The 13,944-nt window shown below is 43.8% G+C and overlaps 1 protein-coding gene across 1 annotated transcript; it reads right to left on the bottom strand.

Moving 5' to 3' along the window:
* Positions 1-468: 468 nt before the first annotated feature.
* On the bottom strand, positions 469-13,178 carry LOC121838400 (cytochrome P450 3A16-like). The gene is made up of 6 exons (XM_042294632.1): positions 13,129-13,178; positions 10,451-10,559; positions 7,917-8,005; positions 4,314-4,454; positions 2,587-2,752; positions 469-797 (listed from the first exon to the last, which is right to left on the bottom strand). Exons 1-6 carry the CDS (start codon positions 13,176-13,178, stop codon positions 720-722), a joined length of 633 nt encoding a protein of 210 aa, XP_042150566.1. The 3' UTR covers positions 469-719.
* Between the last annotated feature and the right edge of the window lie 766 nt (positions 13,179-13,944).

The raw sequence follows: 13,944 nt of genomic DNA, 5'->3' as shown, positions 1-13,944 counted from the left end.
GAGCAGAGAACGTCTTCGATTTCGTTTTGCTTACTTTTTATTTTTCTGGACTTCGTTGCTTCGTTTAAGTTGCCTCGCAAAACATAAGGAAATCGTGTCAGAGCTGTTTTTTTTAGCATTCACGTAAATAGCTTGGTGAACATTTTTTCTCAAGCCTGGTTCATTTCACAAGTAACACCTGAGAAACAAAATTAATGAGAGCATCGCGGCGAATGCTTCGACGATTGTTGTGCGAGGACGGCTCGGACAATATTTTTTTAGGGTTTTCCCATTGCCTATTCGAATACAGTGTAATCCACTTATAACGATACCAGATATAACGATATATCGCTTATAGCGATCAAATTTTTTAGATTTGATCGCTATTTTTTTAGATTTGATTTGATCCAGATATAACGATAATCGGCTATAACGATTGGATTTTGCGGTTTTCTCAATATCGTTATAAGTGGACTGCACTGTAATAATTTTGATTTCTGTGCATGACATCATGATCGGTATAAGAAATACGTACCGGGCTTCTGTAAAAGTGAATATATAAAAGATACAGCTGAACTTAGTTGGATTGTTGAAGAGATACAAAAGGACCGGTATTCTGAAGTTGACGTCTTCATCGAGCACCCGAGTCCAGACACTCGCACATTCGACGACAATTTGCTTGACTTTTTTTTGGGAGTTGCGAATTCTTCCCTTCAAGTGAATAATCCACGCCGATGGCTTCATATTCTTTCCACCCTCACCCAAACTCCCTCCTCGCAGTAAGCTAGAATGACTGGTGCAATGTAGTTCAGAGTCCTCTGCAAGGAAACCAATAAATACGATGAAATTAGGGGCGGCATATTTTCAATTTGCTCTTGAAACTTAGAAATTCTGGGCGTGGCGAATTTTGAGCATTTAATTATCACTCTGGAGCCAATGATATATCTGCAGCAACCGAAAAAAGAAACCCGCCAAGAACGTACCACAAAGCAAGTGTGAACATAATGCCTAGAATTTCTTAAAGAGACACTGACACCCCCTAAAAAAGGTTTTCGTCATTTTTCGCCAGACGATATAATATCGTGTCGGGAGACTAGCCAACGATATTTTGCTGGAGAGTCACGTATATTTTTAATGAAGTAAAAAAACTCAACTGCTCAAAACCGAAACACGAGCACGGAAGCTCATGGCCGGAAGTCACGTGGCCCCACCCGACCGCGTCTTGTTTCTCCGCCTCTTCGCTGTGTGAAGCAGACGACGACGACGACGACGATGAACTTGCGTGTACCGTTTGTCGAACGCATTTTTGCACTTGTATCCCTTCCGCTCGATGTTCTGCGCTTGACAAACCGATTGGCCGGTACAACGAACGACAGTTCCTAAGTATCGTCCCTACGTCCGTCGCAACGTTGGTGCGTCGTTCCCCGCCATGGCGTCGTCCAGCCCGCGGTACGTCGCCATGTTGAGAATGGCGTGTACAGGTACTTCCTGTAATCTGTGCAACATTTTGTTTTCGGTCAACGCACTTTCAGCTTCTTGGAGGCCACGAAAATGGAGTTCATATTCTTTTCTATTTTTAATAAAAAAATGTGTGCCTGTGATGACCCACGACTTTGAGTATACTATTTGTTAAACATCGTTTGAACGCCACGTGACCAAGGGAAAAGTGAGTGAATGCAACTGAAGCCTGTCGATTGTCAACCGGCTGTTTTCGGGCGGAAAGAAAACGAAGTTCGAGCTGAAAATTGTACTCTGGATAGTTGGGCTCTAGTCATGTTCAAGTAAAAGCTCGGCGAGCATGAATACCCTGTCAGTGTCCCTCTAAGTTGTCATTTATTGTAGTTTGAATCATCAACATTATGAAGAGACATCGCACGTTTTTCCCATTAGCAAAGCGGAATACTGGGAGTGAACCGCACGGTGGTTTTGAAATTCCCGAGTCCGATCGAGAAACCGACACACTGTTTTTCGGCGCGTACAAACAAACTATACGCATCGCGGAAGGCTGAAACTCCGCGAGAATGGGTCGCTGTAGTGGTGGAAAATGAATGCATAAAGTTTAAGAACACGACGTTAACTAAATCAACACATCCGAAAAAAAAAAGCAAACTTTTTCTATGAGCCCACGTCCACCTAAGCTTAATATTAAATAAGCAAATATATTGCATGATGGCGTGAGTAGCATTAATTTTAGTAAAAATACTTCGTCAACATCAAATTTGATACTGTGATCTGTCTTACCGATAAGTTGATTTTAATGGAGGAATGCGACAGGCGTCGGGTGACGTGACGTCAATTTACACGCTATATTTGGCGGGAATGCAGGGACGCACAGACGAACGGACGGATTTTAGTGACTATAGTCACCGACGAAAACGCAGGACGTAGTGAGTTGCGGGAATGTTGTTATTCCTCCACAAACAATAAAATTTCGTCATGAACCGATGCCAAGGTCGAAGAAGCAGTCATGAAGCATGGTGCTTAAACATGATTTGAACCACACTCTGCGTTATTTTCTTCTTTTTGCTGTCACTGATTTTAAGTGATTCCGTTAAAAAAATATAGTACCTTGCTTTAAAATACCCCCAGAAATTAAAACCGACTCGCCTTTTCTGGCTCGTCGCAGAGATGCAGCTTGAACTTGGCCACGGTCTTGGCAATGATAAGCGAGAGCTCAAATTCCGCGAGCCGGGATGCGGGGCAGTTGCGAGTTCCAATGCCGAAAGGGATGTACGCCATTGGCTCGATCGTCGACTTGTTTTCCGGACTGAATCTGATCATGAAAGAGGGAGAGGAGACGAGAACACGCGGGGCGACGTTACTGGAATTATTAGCGGGTAAGAGCAACATTAACTCCCTTTGTCTCGAATGCACGTACGAAGGCGAAGGCCGACCTCCGGCGGTCAGCCTTCGCGTTCGAACAACGAGTGTATACGGGTCGGTCTCCTTTTGGCCAGTCTACCCGTTGCTCCTGTGGTATAGAGTGTTGGGCTCATAGTCATAGGCTCTGGTATACGATTCGCGTCGGGTTAATTGTGTTTAGAGTTTTGCTATTTCTTTTCAGCCCAGAGCGTAAGACCGTCTGCTTCTTGAACAGGGGTTGCGGTGACGTCGGAACAACGAGTTCTGATTGGCTTCGATCGGAAGTATGGTGGGTACATCTCAAGGAAGGTAGCCTCGAGGTCTACCCACTCTATCCCTCCGTAAGAGCTAATGAGAGCTTGGCTTTCTGACATCAGTGCAGTCCCACAGCGGCCTTGTGCCATCCTCTCTCCCAAAGGATTAATGAATATATAAAGTGCCTTCTTTCGTACAGATTGCCCGCTGAATTACGATCTGCACATTTGGTAACCGTTTTCGTGGGGTTCCGTACACAGCTTCGGCACGAAGACCCTGATACCGCAGTCAGTTGCACTCCGTTTCAGTCCGAGTCCGAGAGCACCCGACGCGGCATTCTGATGGAGCCGATTCAGTAATGCCAAGAGGGCATAATCGCGGCGCTCGTGGTCTACGCGCGTCTGCTACGTGCAGTTAAACCGATCGCCCGAAACAAACGTTTCTTAATCTCGCGTTTTTTGTTTAATTTTTTTTTTTTATGCGCGATTGGTTTAGCCGGCGATAGCAAACGCGCGAAAGTAGCGAACACCGCGACTATGCACTGCTGGCGCTGGATGATTGTCTCGATCGAATTGTATCGTTGGATGCGCTCGAACTTGGAGTGAAACAGAGTGTAGCTGGGTATTCGGTGAGGGAGGACCCTGATTATTGGGACAGTGATCCGTGTCCTTTTGTGCATGATGTTCCGAAACTACGCCTAGCTTGTGATGTTCCGAAACTAGGTTGTGCAGTGTTTAGAATACTTCACCGTATACGACACGACCGGGTGTTTATATCCCAAAGCTTTCTGTTTCGGTGACTTTGCAACCTTCGTTCCCATTTCATCGGTACGTTTCACTCGTGTGCACGTCTCTTGTCGGGCGTCTCCTAGTCTGCGACTTGTCTGTAACTGCAGGTATAAACGACTCATACTCCTATAGACCTGCAACTCTCACGTAATGAGCAGCGCCCCTGGCGAGAAATCAATTATTTTTAGGTCGCGTTTCCGTTGTGCGTCGCGCAGCGCCCTTTCAAACGCTCTGGTCCATGGACAGACGCCGAGGGACGCTGACAGAAGGTACTTTGCGTCCATGAATCGTGCCAGGTGCGACGCTAGGACACCGCTTCACGTCAGCATTAAACGGTCACGCCTCGTTTACGCTAGAGCATTTCGTGACCCAGAGTAAACAGGTTTATTCGAAGACAGAAGCCTTAAAGAATGCTCGTGGACATCTTACCTGTCAGGGTTGAATTTCTCGGGGTCCACCCAGTATCTTGGATCGTGGTGCATCACGCGTACGGGAACTACAATGTTCGTGTCTTTTGGAATGCGAAAGCCGTTGAATTCGAAGTCCTTCACGCATCTTCTTGTGACGTTTCTGCATGCCAGAGTTATGCGAAACATTCAGTATGCATTCAGAATTTCGACACCACCCAAGTCTGGAAGCAGCCGACGCTATGTACTGGTGGTACCGATCAGACATGCAGCGTGTCAAAAGCGAACTCGCATGGTGTCTATCTTATTTATTCATTTTATTTTATATCACGTGCCCAAAAACAACCACCCAGGTCTCCTCTTTGGTGAACAAACGTATAAATATAAACTGAAAAAAAAAAATAAAAAATTGCAGGTTTCAGACACAAAGCAACACCACACAATATTTAAACTTTGGCAACAAGGACTTTAGCAGCGTTCCTGAACACCTTAATGTCACTGCGTATATCAAGTTCGTCATTTTCAACATTGGTAAACAGAGATTGTATCTGTGACAGAGGAGATGATTTACGGATGGTGGGAATGCTAAAAGTACTGCGGGCCCTAGTGGAACGAGGAGGGACATGAAAGTTTTCATCACGTAAAAGCGAAACACTCTCAAATACGCTAGTTACAATTCTGTACAGAAAAACTAAGTCGCGTTCTGCTCTTCTATTGGTCAACGGTATTAATGAAATCTTATTAAGCGGAAAAGTGTAGTCAAAATAGAAACTTTCTCGAAGTAGTGATCATAAACAATACGTAATAGTTTGTGTTGCACATTTTCTATGATCATTGTTTGTGTTTTTGATAACCAATTTCAAACCACAGAACCGAACTCAAGCTTAGACCTAACTGGGGCACAAAATGAACGAATAATGGAGGCCGGGTTCTTGAATGGCTGAGCAATGCGGCATGCAATACCCACCATTCTCGTCGCCCTACCAACAATAAACGACACGTGAGCAGTAAATTTGAATGCATTATCGAGATACACGCCAAGGCATTTTACAACAGATGCACGCTTGATTGTCACTCCGTCTATAATGTAATCGTAGTGTGCTATACTGCGACGCCTGCAGAAAGTCAAAACATTTGTTTTCAGGCGATTCAGTGATAATCTATTTGCTGAACACCACTGGACAACACGTAAGACATCATGCTGCAGAACATGACAGTCAGCAAGGGAGTTTACACTCATAAAAAGCTTGATGTCATCAGCAAACATCAGTAACTCAGCACTATCTACAAAGGCCGCTAGATCGTTGACGAAGATTAAGAACAAAAGGGGCCTAAGAATAGATCTTTAAGGGACTCCAGATGTTGAGAAGAGAAGGTCGGAATAACTGTTATGAATACGAACACTGTTTGGACGAGAGGATATGTAGCTTTCGAACCAGTTACACAGCTCTGAACAACAACGGTATGACAATAATTTGTGTAACAACAGCTTATGACTTACTTTATCGAACGTACGCTTTCGTCATGTTACAATATATACAATCAACTTGGCTTTTGTTTAAAACAATGGGGGCAGAGTACTCTAAAAAAAGAGCAAATATTGGTTTCAACCGACTGTCCTTGCGAAAAAACCATGCTGACAAGATACAAACTTTTGGCGAAACTTTTAGCGGGCCTGTTGAAAAACTTTAGAAAATTCCGTCAATAAAAATATGGGGCGATAATTACTGGTGACGGAGCTCTCGCCTCCTTTTAAGATCGGTACCACAACCGCTTTCTTCCATAGTGATGGGAAGACACCGGAACTCAGAGATAGGTTAAAGATGTGCAACAGAATGGGTGTGAAAACGTCACTGCAGCACTTTATAATAAACGATGGAATACAGTCTGCGCCTTTAGATAACTTTGGTTTTAACTGTTTAAAGGAGTCATGAAACGCTTTTTCAACTTTTTTCTGTTTAGCTTTCCTCCTCAACTCATAAATCGCGCATTGTATCAAACAGTTCAAGAAGTCGGAAAGAAGGGAGTCCCCTGTTGCTCGGAATCTCGCTTGTGTAGCCCGGACACAGCCATTGTCCCCCTAGAAGATTAACCCGTCGCTCAAAATTCCGACAAGTTCCTTTCCCCACCCCGTTCACCCCGAAGCTGACAGTGCTGTGGAAGCTACGTGCTCGTTGGGCCAGCCACACATTTTCTACGTGATCATGCTCTCTCGCGCATACCGACCCGCAGAGAATGAGGTCAGGTGATGAGAGGGAGACGGCTGATTGGTCCGGCAAGCGCCTAGCTTCCACCGCAATGTCAGCTTAGGGGTAAAGGGATTAAGTGAGGTCCGGTGTCGTGTGACGTGCGCTTGGGTCCTGGTGACGCGCTGCGGGGGCCCGGTTATGGTGGCTAGTAGCCCGGTGACGCGCTGCGGGGTCCGCGGATGTATCACAGTGAAAAGGCGGAGAGTTTACGAAGGGAAGGAGGTACGAAATAGTCCGCTATGTTTTGCAAATTTTCGTAGCGAAAGTCAGGCTTCTGACTTTCTACCTTTGTTCTTTTGGCCCACTGAACGATGTGCTATTAGTAAAATCCCAATATAAATTGATTTACTCCAGCCCAAAATTAGTTTCATGGGTCCTTTAATTGCTTCTTCGATTTCTGTCATATCTACTCTGATACAAGTCAAGAAGTCATGGCAGTTGGTTTTAACTCCTACAGGCGGAGCAATACCCCGGCTGGTTGAGTAACACCCATATACTGAAGTAAGTAGCAAATATATTCGCAACTTTTAAAGGAGATGTAACATAGCTCGCATCGTTATCTGCACGCAAACAAATGCTGTGGTTAGAATTGCGAGTGTGATTTTTTGTAAATCGCCAAAAGGTTTCTGGGCGCCGGTTTGAACTACACTCTACCTGGTCAAGGTGTAGGCGCTTGCGTCTCGAATATATTTTTTTCACTAAGGCCCTGTATATACTGAACTCTGTGTAACATAAGGAAGAGCCCGTTTGTTTGAAAAGTGGATGAAAGTAGTCTTTCTTCCGCATGTACGTTTTCAACTCTTTAAAAAACCACTCAGGATATATTGAAGGTTTTTCAATGCGCTGCGGCACAAATGGATCAATCCCGTCTTTAACCACCAAAGAAAATGTTCGTTAGTGAAAGTGTTCGTTCAGATTCTGTAAGAGTTATGCCATCGCTGAACTAATGATGTACATGAAAGGCCCAGTGACTTGCGCTTTTGACACTGTTTGATCGGTCTCATTATCTTGAAGCCTCGGCAGCGTTCAGACATAGGGTGAAACGAAGTATGACTTACGTTTACTAACAAGAAAAATCTCAGTCGTTTGCGGATATATTACTCAAAAATAACTCTAAAATACTTCGAAAGGACTTCATTGTATTCCAAAACTAAAAGTTGGTTCTAAGTACCAAAATCCCGTTGAAATTTTTTTTTTATTTTTATTGTTGTTATTTTTTTATATGTCCGCAGTATTTGCTCATTTGGGCTATGTTTTATTTAAGCAATGCTTTTTTTTATTAGTTCTATTATTGTTTTTGCTACCGAAATATTTTTAAACTGTATAATTTCGGACGCTGGTTAATAAAGAGCTGTAATTCAATTGGGTCACAGTACCCTGGCTGTGCGGGATAGAATCTTGAGGATTCTGCAATGACTTGCTTCAAGTACTGCAGGCTGAAGAGGTTGTCGTAGTTGAGATTTCCCTGAAAGGAAGATTAACGAAGAAACAAATTCTTTTTAGGATTTCGGGGCACACTCAAAGACGCTTTCAAGGATACCCAAAAGATCGAATCATGACTTATGAAAGCCTGAAGCTACAGATCCTCACGAAAATTCATTTAACGGTTTATTTAAACATTTGTGTTCTATTAAGTTGAGTGGACTACGTCCTTTTGTATCCGCTTAACACGCTGGCGCCACCTATCGGGAAGCCCTGGAAAACTCCAGACTTATGCATAACTAAACTGAAGGTTTTGCATTGTTTGGAAGGTCGAATGTACATATACAGCATGTAAACTAATGCTTAGAAGGCACATTAGACGACCCGCAAAAATGGGTTCTCCACGTACCGCCCTGCAATTTAGTACAGAGATGCACGCAGGTGGTGGAAGTCTACCGTGAAAAAATAAAGAAATGAACTTACGTCGTTCAAAAGAAAGAAAAACAAAACAGAGAATCCTGTTCTGGACAGTCTACGCCGCCACTTCGCAGACGATGCACCCGCAGTGAGCCGAACTACCGAAAGATGGCGTACGCCGCGTCGGAAGAGCGCCGGCCGATTCGGGTTATGATAGCAGACGATCCCGCAAAATAACCGCAATCGGCCGGCGCTCCCTCTACCAAGCGTACGCCATCTGTCGGAAGCATTTCTCACTACGCGTGCATGGATTGGCCAGAACAGGTAGAACAAGTGGCGGCATAAATTGCCCAGAACAGGATTTTTTTTTTTTTGAATGGGACAAGTTTTTTTTTTGGTGTGTGTTTTTACTGTAAACTTTTACCACCTGCTTGCACCTCTGTAGTAGCTTGCGGCGCCATACGTTGAGAAACCGATTTCTGTAAGTTGGCTGGACTCTAAAGCGTCTTAAAAGCGTGAGTTTACATGCTGTATATGACAAGTGGTCGCATATAACCTTGTGATAATTATTTCATGCCTACGATGGAAGAATGATGCGTAAACAAATTCATGATAATATAGTTTGAAAGTGCTCCAGAGCTAGCGGATAGATAGAGCCAGTGTGCCAGTGTGCTAATCGGGTCATAATAATAATTTAATCGGGTCAAAATAAAGAATTAACAATAAAAAATACATAAAAGTAAGAAAGGGGCCTGACGTCCGTCGACGTTTCGGCAGTGGAACTGCCTTCTTCAGAAAAAAATGAGGAAGGGAGTGTCACTGTTTCTTATTTTTTATTCTTAATTATTTATTTTATTTTTCATTCAACAATTTAGTTTTGTAAGTTCTTGTGTTTTAACTCTGACTTTTATTCCGTCCTTTTTCAAGTTTGTTTCCCGGATAACCAGCTTTCTTGTGCACAGTCTTCATTATTCCCGTAAACTAATACAACTTTTTTTCGGCACTTCACCCTTCTTCTTGCGTGACGTTTTTCGCCATTTAATTAGAATTGTATTTTTATCATTCGACGACTGCTCTGTCTACGCACCTTACTTTTGCCTTTATATATATATTGGAGAATGTATTTGTCACTCGTACTTAAGCACTGAACATTCAGTATTTGAAATCCGCGATTTCAAGTACTGCCGAAATACGATTTTGGGAGCTCTTCTCTAAGCGAGACACGCACAGAGCACGAGATGCATGCTCTTTGAACATAATAAACTCTGAACAGTAAAAATAAAGAGTAGTGCAATGAATAGGCGGAATGGATATAATTGCTGATTTTTGGTTGAGTGTTCATGTGTTTTTTTATTTTTTTTTAGGCGTTCGCGATATGTATTTGTTTCATACACTAAGACTTTGAAATTAAGCGAGCACTAAATACAGTGTATTTTCCCCGATATATCGGCATATCTCATAAAAGAAAACATATATATATATATATATTTTTTTTTTGATGCCCATGTTTATTTAGGTACTTGTATCTAAGGCACTGTGTATTTTTAGCACGATCTTTTTTAATTTTACTCCAGGTTACATTTAAGTTTCAGATTTTGAAAATGGAATGAAAAATGTATTTCTAAACGTGTTTCAGTTGATAAAACGCACTTGTTGTATTTAAGTCTCTTATCTAAATAGTTTCTAAAAAGTGTAATTGGAATAATATAATTAAATACATTTTTGTCCAAGTTTTTGGAAGCGGCATTCGTGTCCAATCATGCGTTTGCTCACGACTGCTGCGTCAGTGATCGAGTGGGAATCTTGTGCAATCAGCGATGACACGAATCTCATGCGAAGTGCAGGCCTTATATCCTATCCGTACTGAGAAAATTCAGTCCTACGGCCTTGCTATATAAAGGGTGTTGACTACACACGACAATGACACGTATACAACTTTGCACGTGATGTTCCACACAGTTGCTCGTTCCGGGACAAATTGAAAAGCTGTGTTTTGGTTTTTTTTACTTCAGGTTGCTGTTTAGAACGTAGAGAACTTGGTGGTATCTGCAAAGCAATTCCAGGGGCTTACGTCTTTCTCGAGGAGCAATTTCACTTCCGCCCTCAGTTTGTCTTGGACGTCTTGATGCTTGGCCAAAAGGTGGGCGGTGAAAGAAAGTGCAGAACTGACCGTCTCGAGCCTGGAACAGAAACCGAGTTTAAGGGCCCGTTCACGCGCTTGCCTTTGTCTAGAACTGAGCTCTTGTGATCTATTACGATGAGGCTGAAGCCTAGATTAAAGAGCCTAGATTGAAGAGCCTAGACTGAAGAGAGGGTTCATCTATGACCGTGTGGAGCGTTTGCATTTTAATGCCCCCCCCCCCCCCCCCCCCGCCTATTGGTTGAAGTACGCATGCGCAGTGTTGTCGAGTGGCGACGAGGACCGCAGCAGGAGACGTTCGCAGATGGTCGAAGCTTTTGGCACCCCCTCGCAGCTCGTATCGCAAACGCGGCCCACAAATCACGTGACCCCCTACGAGCAGTCGGAAACTGTCTGCAATACAGGCTCCTCAGTGAACACACGGGCACGCTTGCTTTATCAATGAGGTGACCCTGCACCTCGCTAAAGGGGAGGTTTCTTGCCTGCTAGATACAAACTTGAAAGTATAAAACAGAGAGGACGAGGACGGGAACAGGACATCTTTCACACGCTCGTTTTCAACTGTTGCCTGCTAGGGATCAATAACTCTACGTACTCTTTATGAGAAGACAGTTTATAAGATTATTTAATTATTTTTTTAAGTCCGAGAAATAAATAATAATCCCCCCCTCCCCCAAAAGAGAAAAAAAGAAAATATGTGCATGGCTTGCACTAACGTCCCTTCGCGCTCTTTTGGCCACCATGAAAGAAAGAGGAAGAGGGAAGCTGCTTTTGAACGAATTTAGAGTGGCGGGTTAATTTTCTATAATGTTCCGGGAGGAGAATGGCTTTGGTCCGGGCAAAACTGGGAGACAGAAATGAGGGTCCTGGTAAAAGGGGACTCCCTCTTCCCCCTCTTCTCTGGCGGCCATCGGAGCGCTCTTCTGATGGATGACATTACGTGCATGCCATGTATGTCGTGTAATTCAGTCATGACGATAATGAGAAAGCCCGCAAGTAAAATTGTTATAACCGATTATCGTTGAATCTGGACGGAATAGCCCGCTTAAACAGGTGGTCCACCACTGCCTGATAGATGGTGCCACTGAGCTCTTTTTCCGCGAGACATTTTAAAGGGTTTTAAGGCACACGATCGTAAAAATCAGTCACAATTGAGTGTTTGAGCCAGCCTTAATGATTACCCTGCTGGCTGCACTGAAACTAGAAGGCTTAACTGACAATGAAGGCGATCAAAGAAACAAAAATGGAAAAAGCTGTCCCATGTGAATCCACAGCGCAGTCAAAGCGATTAAGGCGACGGCTTATCGGACCCTATATAAATTCGGAGTCACGCGGCTCCTAGATCATGCAAAAGACACGGTGTTTAAGCTTTCAACCTCCGAAGAATCTTAGCGCTTTTAATCCTAAAAAAAGACGGAAAAGAAAACGCTACCATGCGGTTTGCTTCGTCACGCGACTGGCCGAGCGACAGCGAAGCGGGTCGCCGGCGCTTGTCTCGTCGCACGCCCGCATCGCTTAGATGCGGTTTCTACTTTATCTACGGACGTAACCTCATTCATGTTGGAAGCATGTACGCCTAAAACATGGCCGCAGACCGTTTTTATACGACGACCAACGAGACAGGATCGTCATACAGGGAAGAGACACGACTCATGACAGTGCATGCAGGCTGTCTTTTGTATGGTGTGTAAGCAGTGTGACCGCAACAGTGTCCTTATGCCCCTTACGTGAAAGTATACCGTCGCCAACGTATATAACGCTGGAAGAGTGAGACAGTCGTCTGCAACCCTAAAACAGCGTGACGTTCCGTTACGTCATCATTTCGCGTGGTACTCTGGCCTCACCTGACTCCAGGACAAACACCTGACATTCTGACTTCACGTGGCGTCGGGACGTCGCGTGTACGTGACATCATGACGGCAACTTCGCGAATGACATTGTCATTCGCTGAGTTGCCTCCGTAAGTTGCGGGAATTGGTTCTCCGAGCTGTTGGGGGTGCGAGAAAGTAGACGCACCAGCTTTAATGAGAGTGTATACAGCATCATTTCGAGTGGAATAAAAAAGAACATAATAATTATCGCAGCAAACAAAAACAAAAAAAGGCAACGATAAATTGTTTTTGCTTACAGCTAAAAAAACGAAATGTCTGGCTTACTGTGTTAGTGGTCCTTGCTTCGCGATTCGGTCATTTGTGTTGTTATCGGATAATGCTACAATTTGATTGGTTGCGGGACGATAATAAGACACTCTTAATTCGCCACATCAAGCGCTCCTTATGCTGTAACTCAAGCTAAAAAAACGTACTGTTACGTTAAACGACCTTTACGGGGCGTACACCCGCCGGTAATAAGAAGGTGAACACCTTATCTGGTTTCTTGCCTGTTTTACGGCTCCCTGAATCTATATTAACTCTCAACGTCTCAAATGTACGCGGCTTGGGGTCTAAACTTTGCCTTCTAACCTTCTTCTGGAACAAAGCTTGTTCCAAAACTTGCAGGAGCGTCAAAAACAAAAAGAGGGCTGTTTACCTTCATATTGCTCACGGGTGTACCTTGGTACCCTGTCACTTATTCGCGTGTTCTGTATAATATCTTACGCTAGACCTCACCCTGAAATCATAAACAGTTCGGCATTGGCGACTGTTGCAAACGGTGTCATCCTCGGCACCCTATGTGGCCTGTGAGCTGCAACAAAAAGCAAACTGAATTAGTATATCTGTCCGATACCCTGAGATATAGGTTGTAATACTGAAATAGTTACCGCAGGATTAAATACTTAATAAATTGGTCGATAAAACTGCCTGCAATCTCGGTCTTGCGGTATTTTAGCAATGCAAATTCGCCAGGACCGATATTTTTTTCTTCTTTATCATTTTATTGTTAAATATAATGATAAGACCTGGAGAAAAGTAATTGGAAATAAAACATTTGATTTAGGTTTTATTTCGCAGTGTTGTTCTAATTATTTTTATCTCACGAGTTTAGAAAAAAAAAATCAATCGTAACCTATGTTGTCTTGCTTTGACGAGCATGAGCAAAAGAAGATGACACAAACAGAAATGACTAGCTTCTCAGCGTTCCACGCATTTTATTGACTATATATGTATTTATTCTTACAAGCCTTGCCCTGTAAACAGATTATAATCAGCGAAAATATGGTGTCTATCGCGCATCCAAGTTTCGCATCAAAGAAGATGGTGCATCGATTTCCGCCTGATGACGTCATAAAAGTATCACTCTGTCGCCGGCCGCGATCCTGGCGGCGTCATAGCAGTGATGGTAGATGTGGCAGCCGCCTGTTGTGCTACACGTCGCCCCCGCCCCCCCCCTCCCCCCCCCCCTCCCCCCCTCCCCCCCCCCCCAAAGCACTATCCTGGCTGCCTGCCTGGTGCGCTGAAAGCTACGATTTCAAGCATTTTTGCTTA

Source organism: Ixodes scapularis, unplaced genomic scaffold (genome assembly GCF_016920785.2).
Source record: "Ixodes scapularis isolate PalLabHiFi unplaced genomic scaffold, ASM1692078v2 PGA_scaffold6__148_contigs__length_123643588, whole genome shotgun sequence".
Classification (NCBI taxonomy): Eukaryota; Metazoa; Arthropoda; class Arachnida; order Ixodida; family Ixodidae; genus Ixodes; species Ixodes scapularis.
Note: the sequence above shows the minus strand (reverse complement) of the source record. Positions and strands in the feature narration are given on the sequence as shown.

Bases quoted from the DNA above. Each gene is read 5' to 3' on its own strand.
- LOC121838400 (XM_042294632.1), bottom strand. From the start codon at position 13,178: ATGACACCGTTTGCAACAGTCGCCAATGCCGAACTGTTTATGATTTCA. The intron at 10,560-13,128 runs GTGAGGTCTAGC...TTTCTGTTCCAG, and splicing joins GAACTGTTTATGATTTCAGG to GCTCGAGACGGTCAGTTCTG. The intron at 798-2,586 runs GCGAGTCGGTTT...GTTTCCTTGCAG, and splicing joins TCTGCGACGAGCCAGAAAAG to AGGACTCTGAACTACATTGC.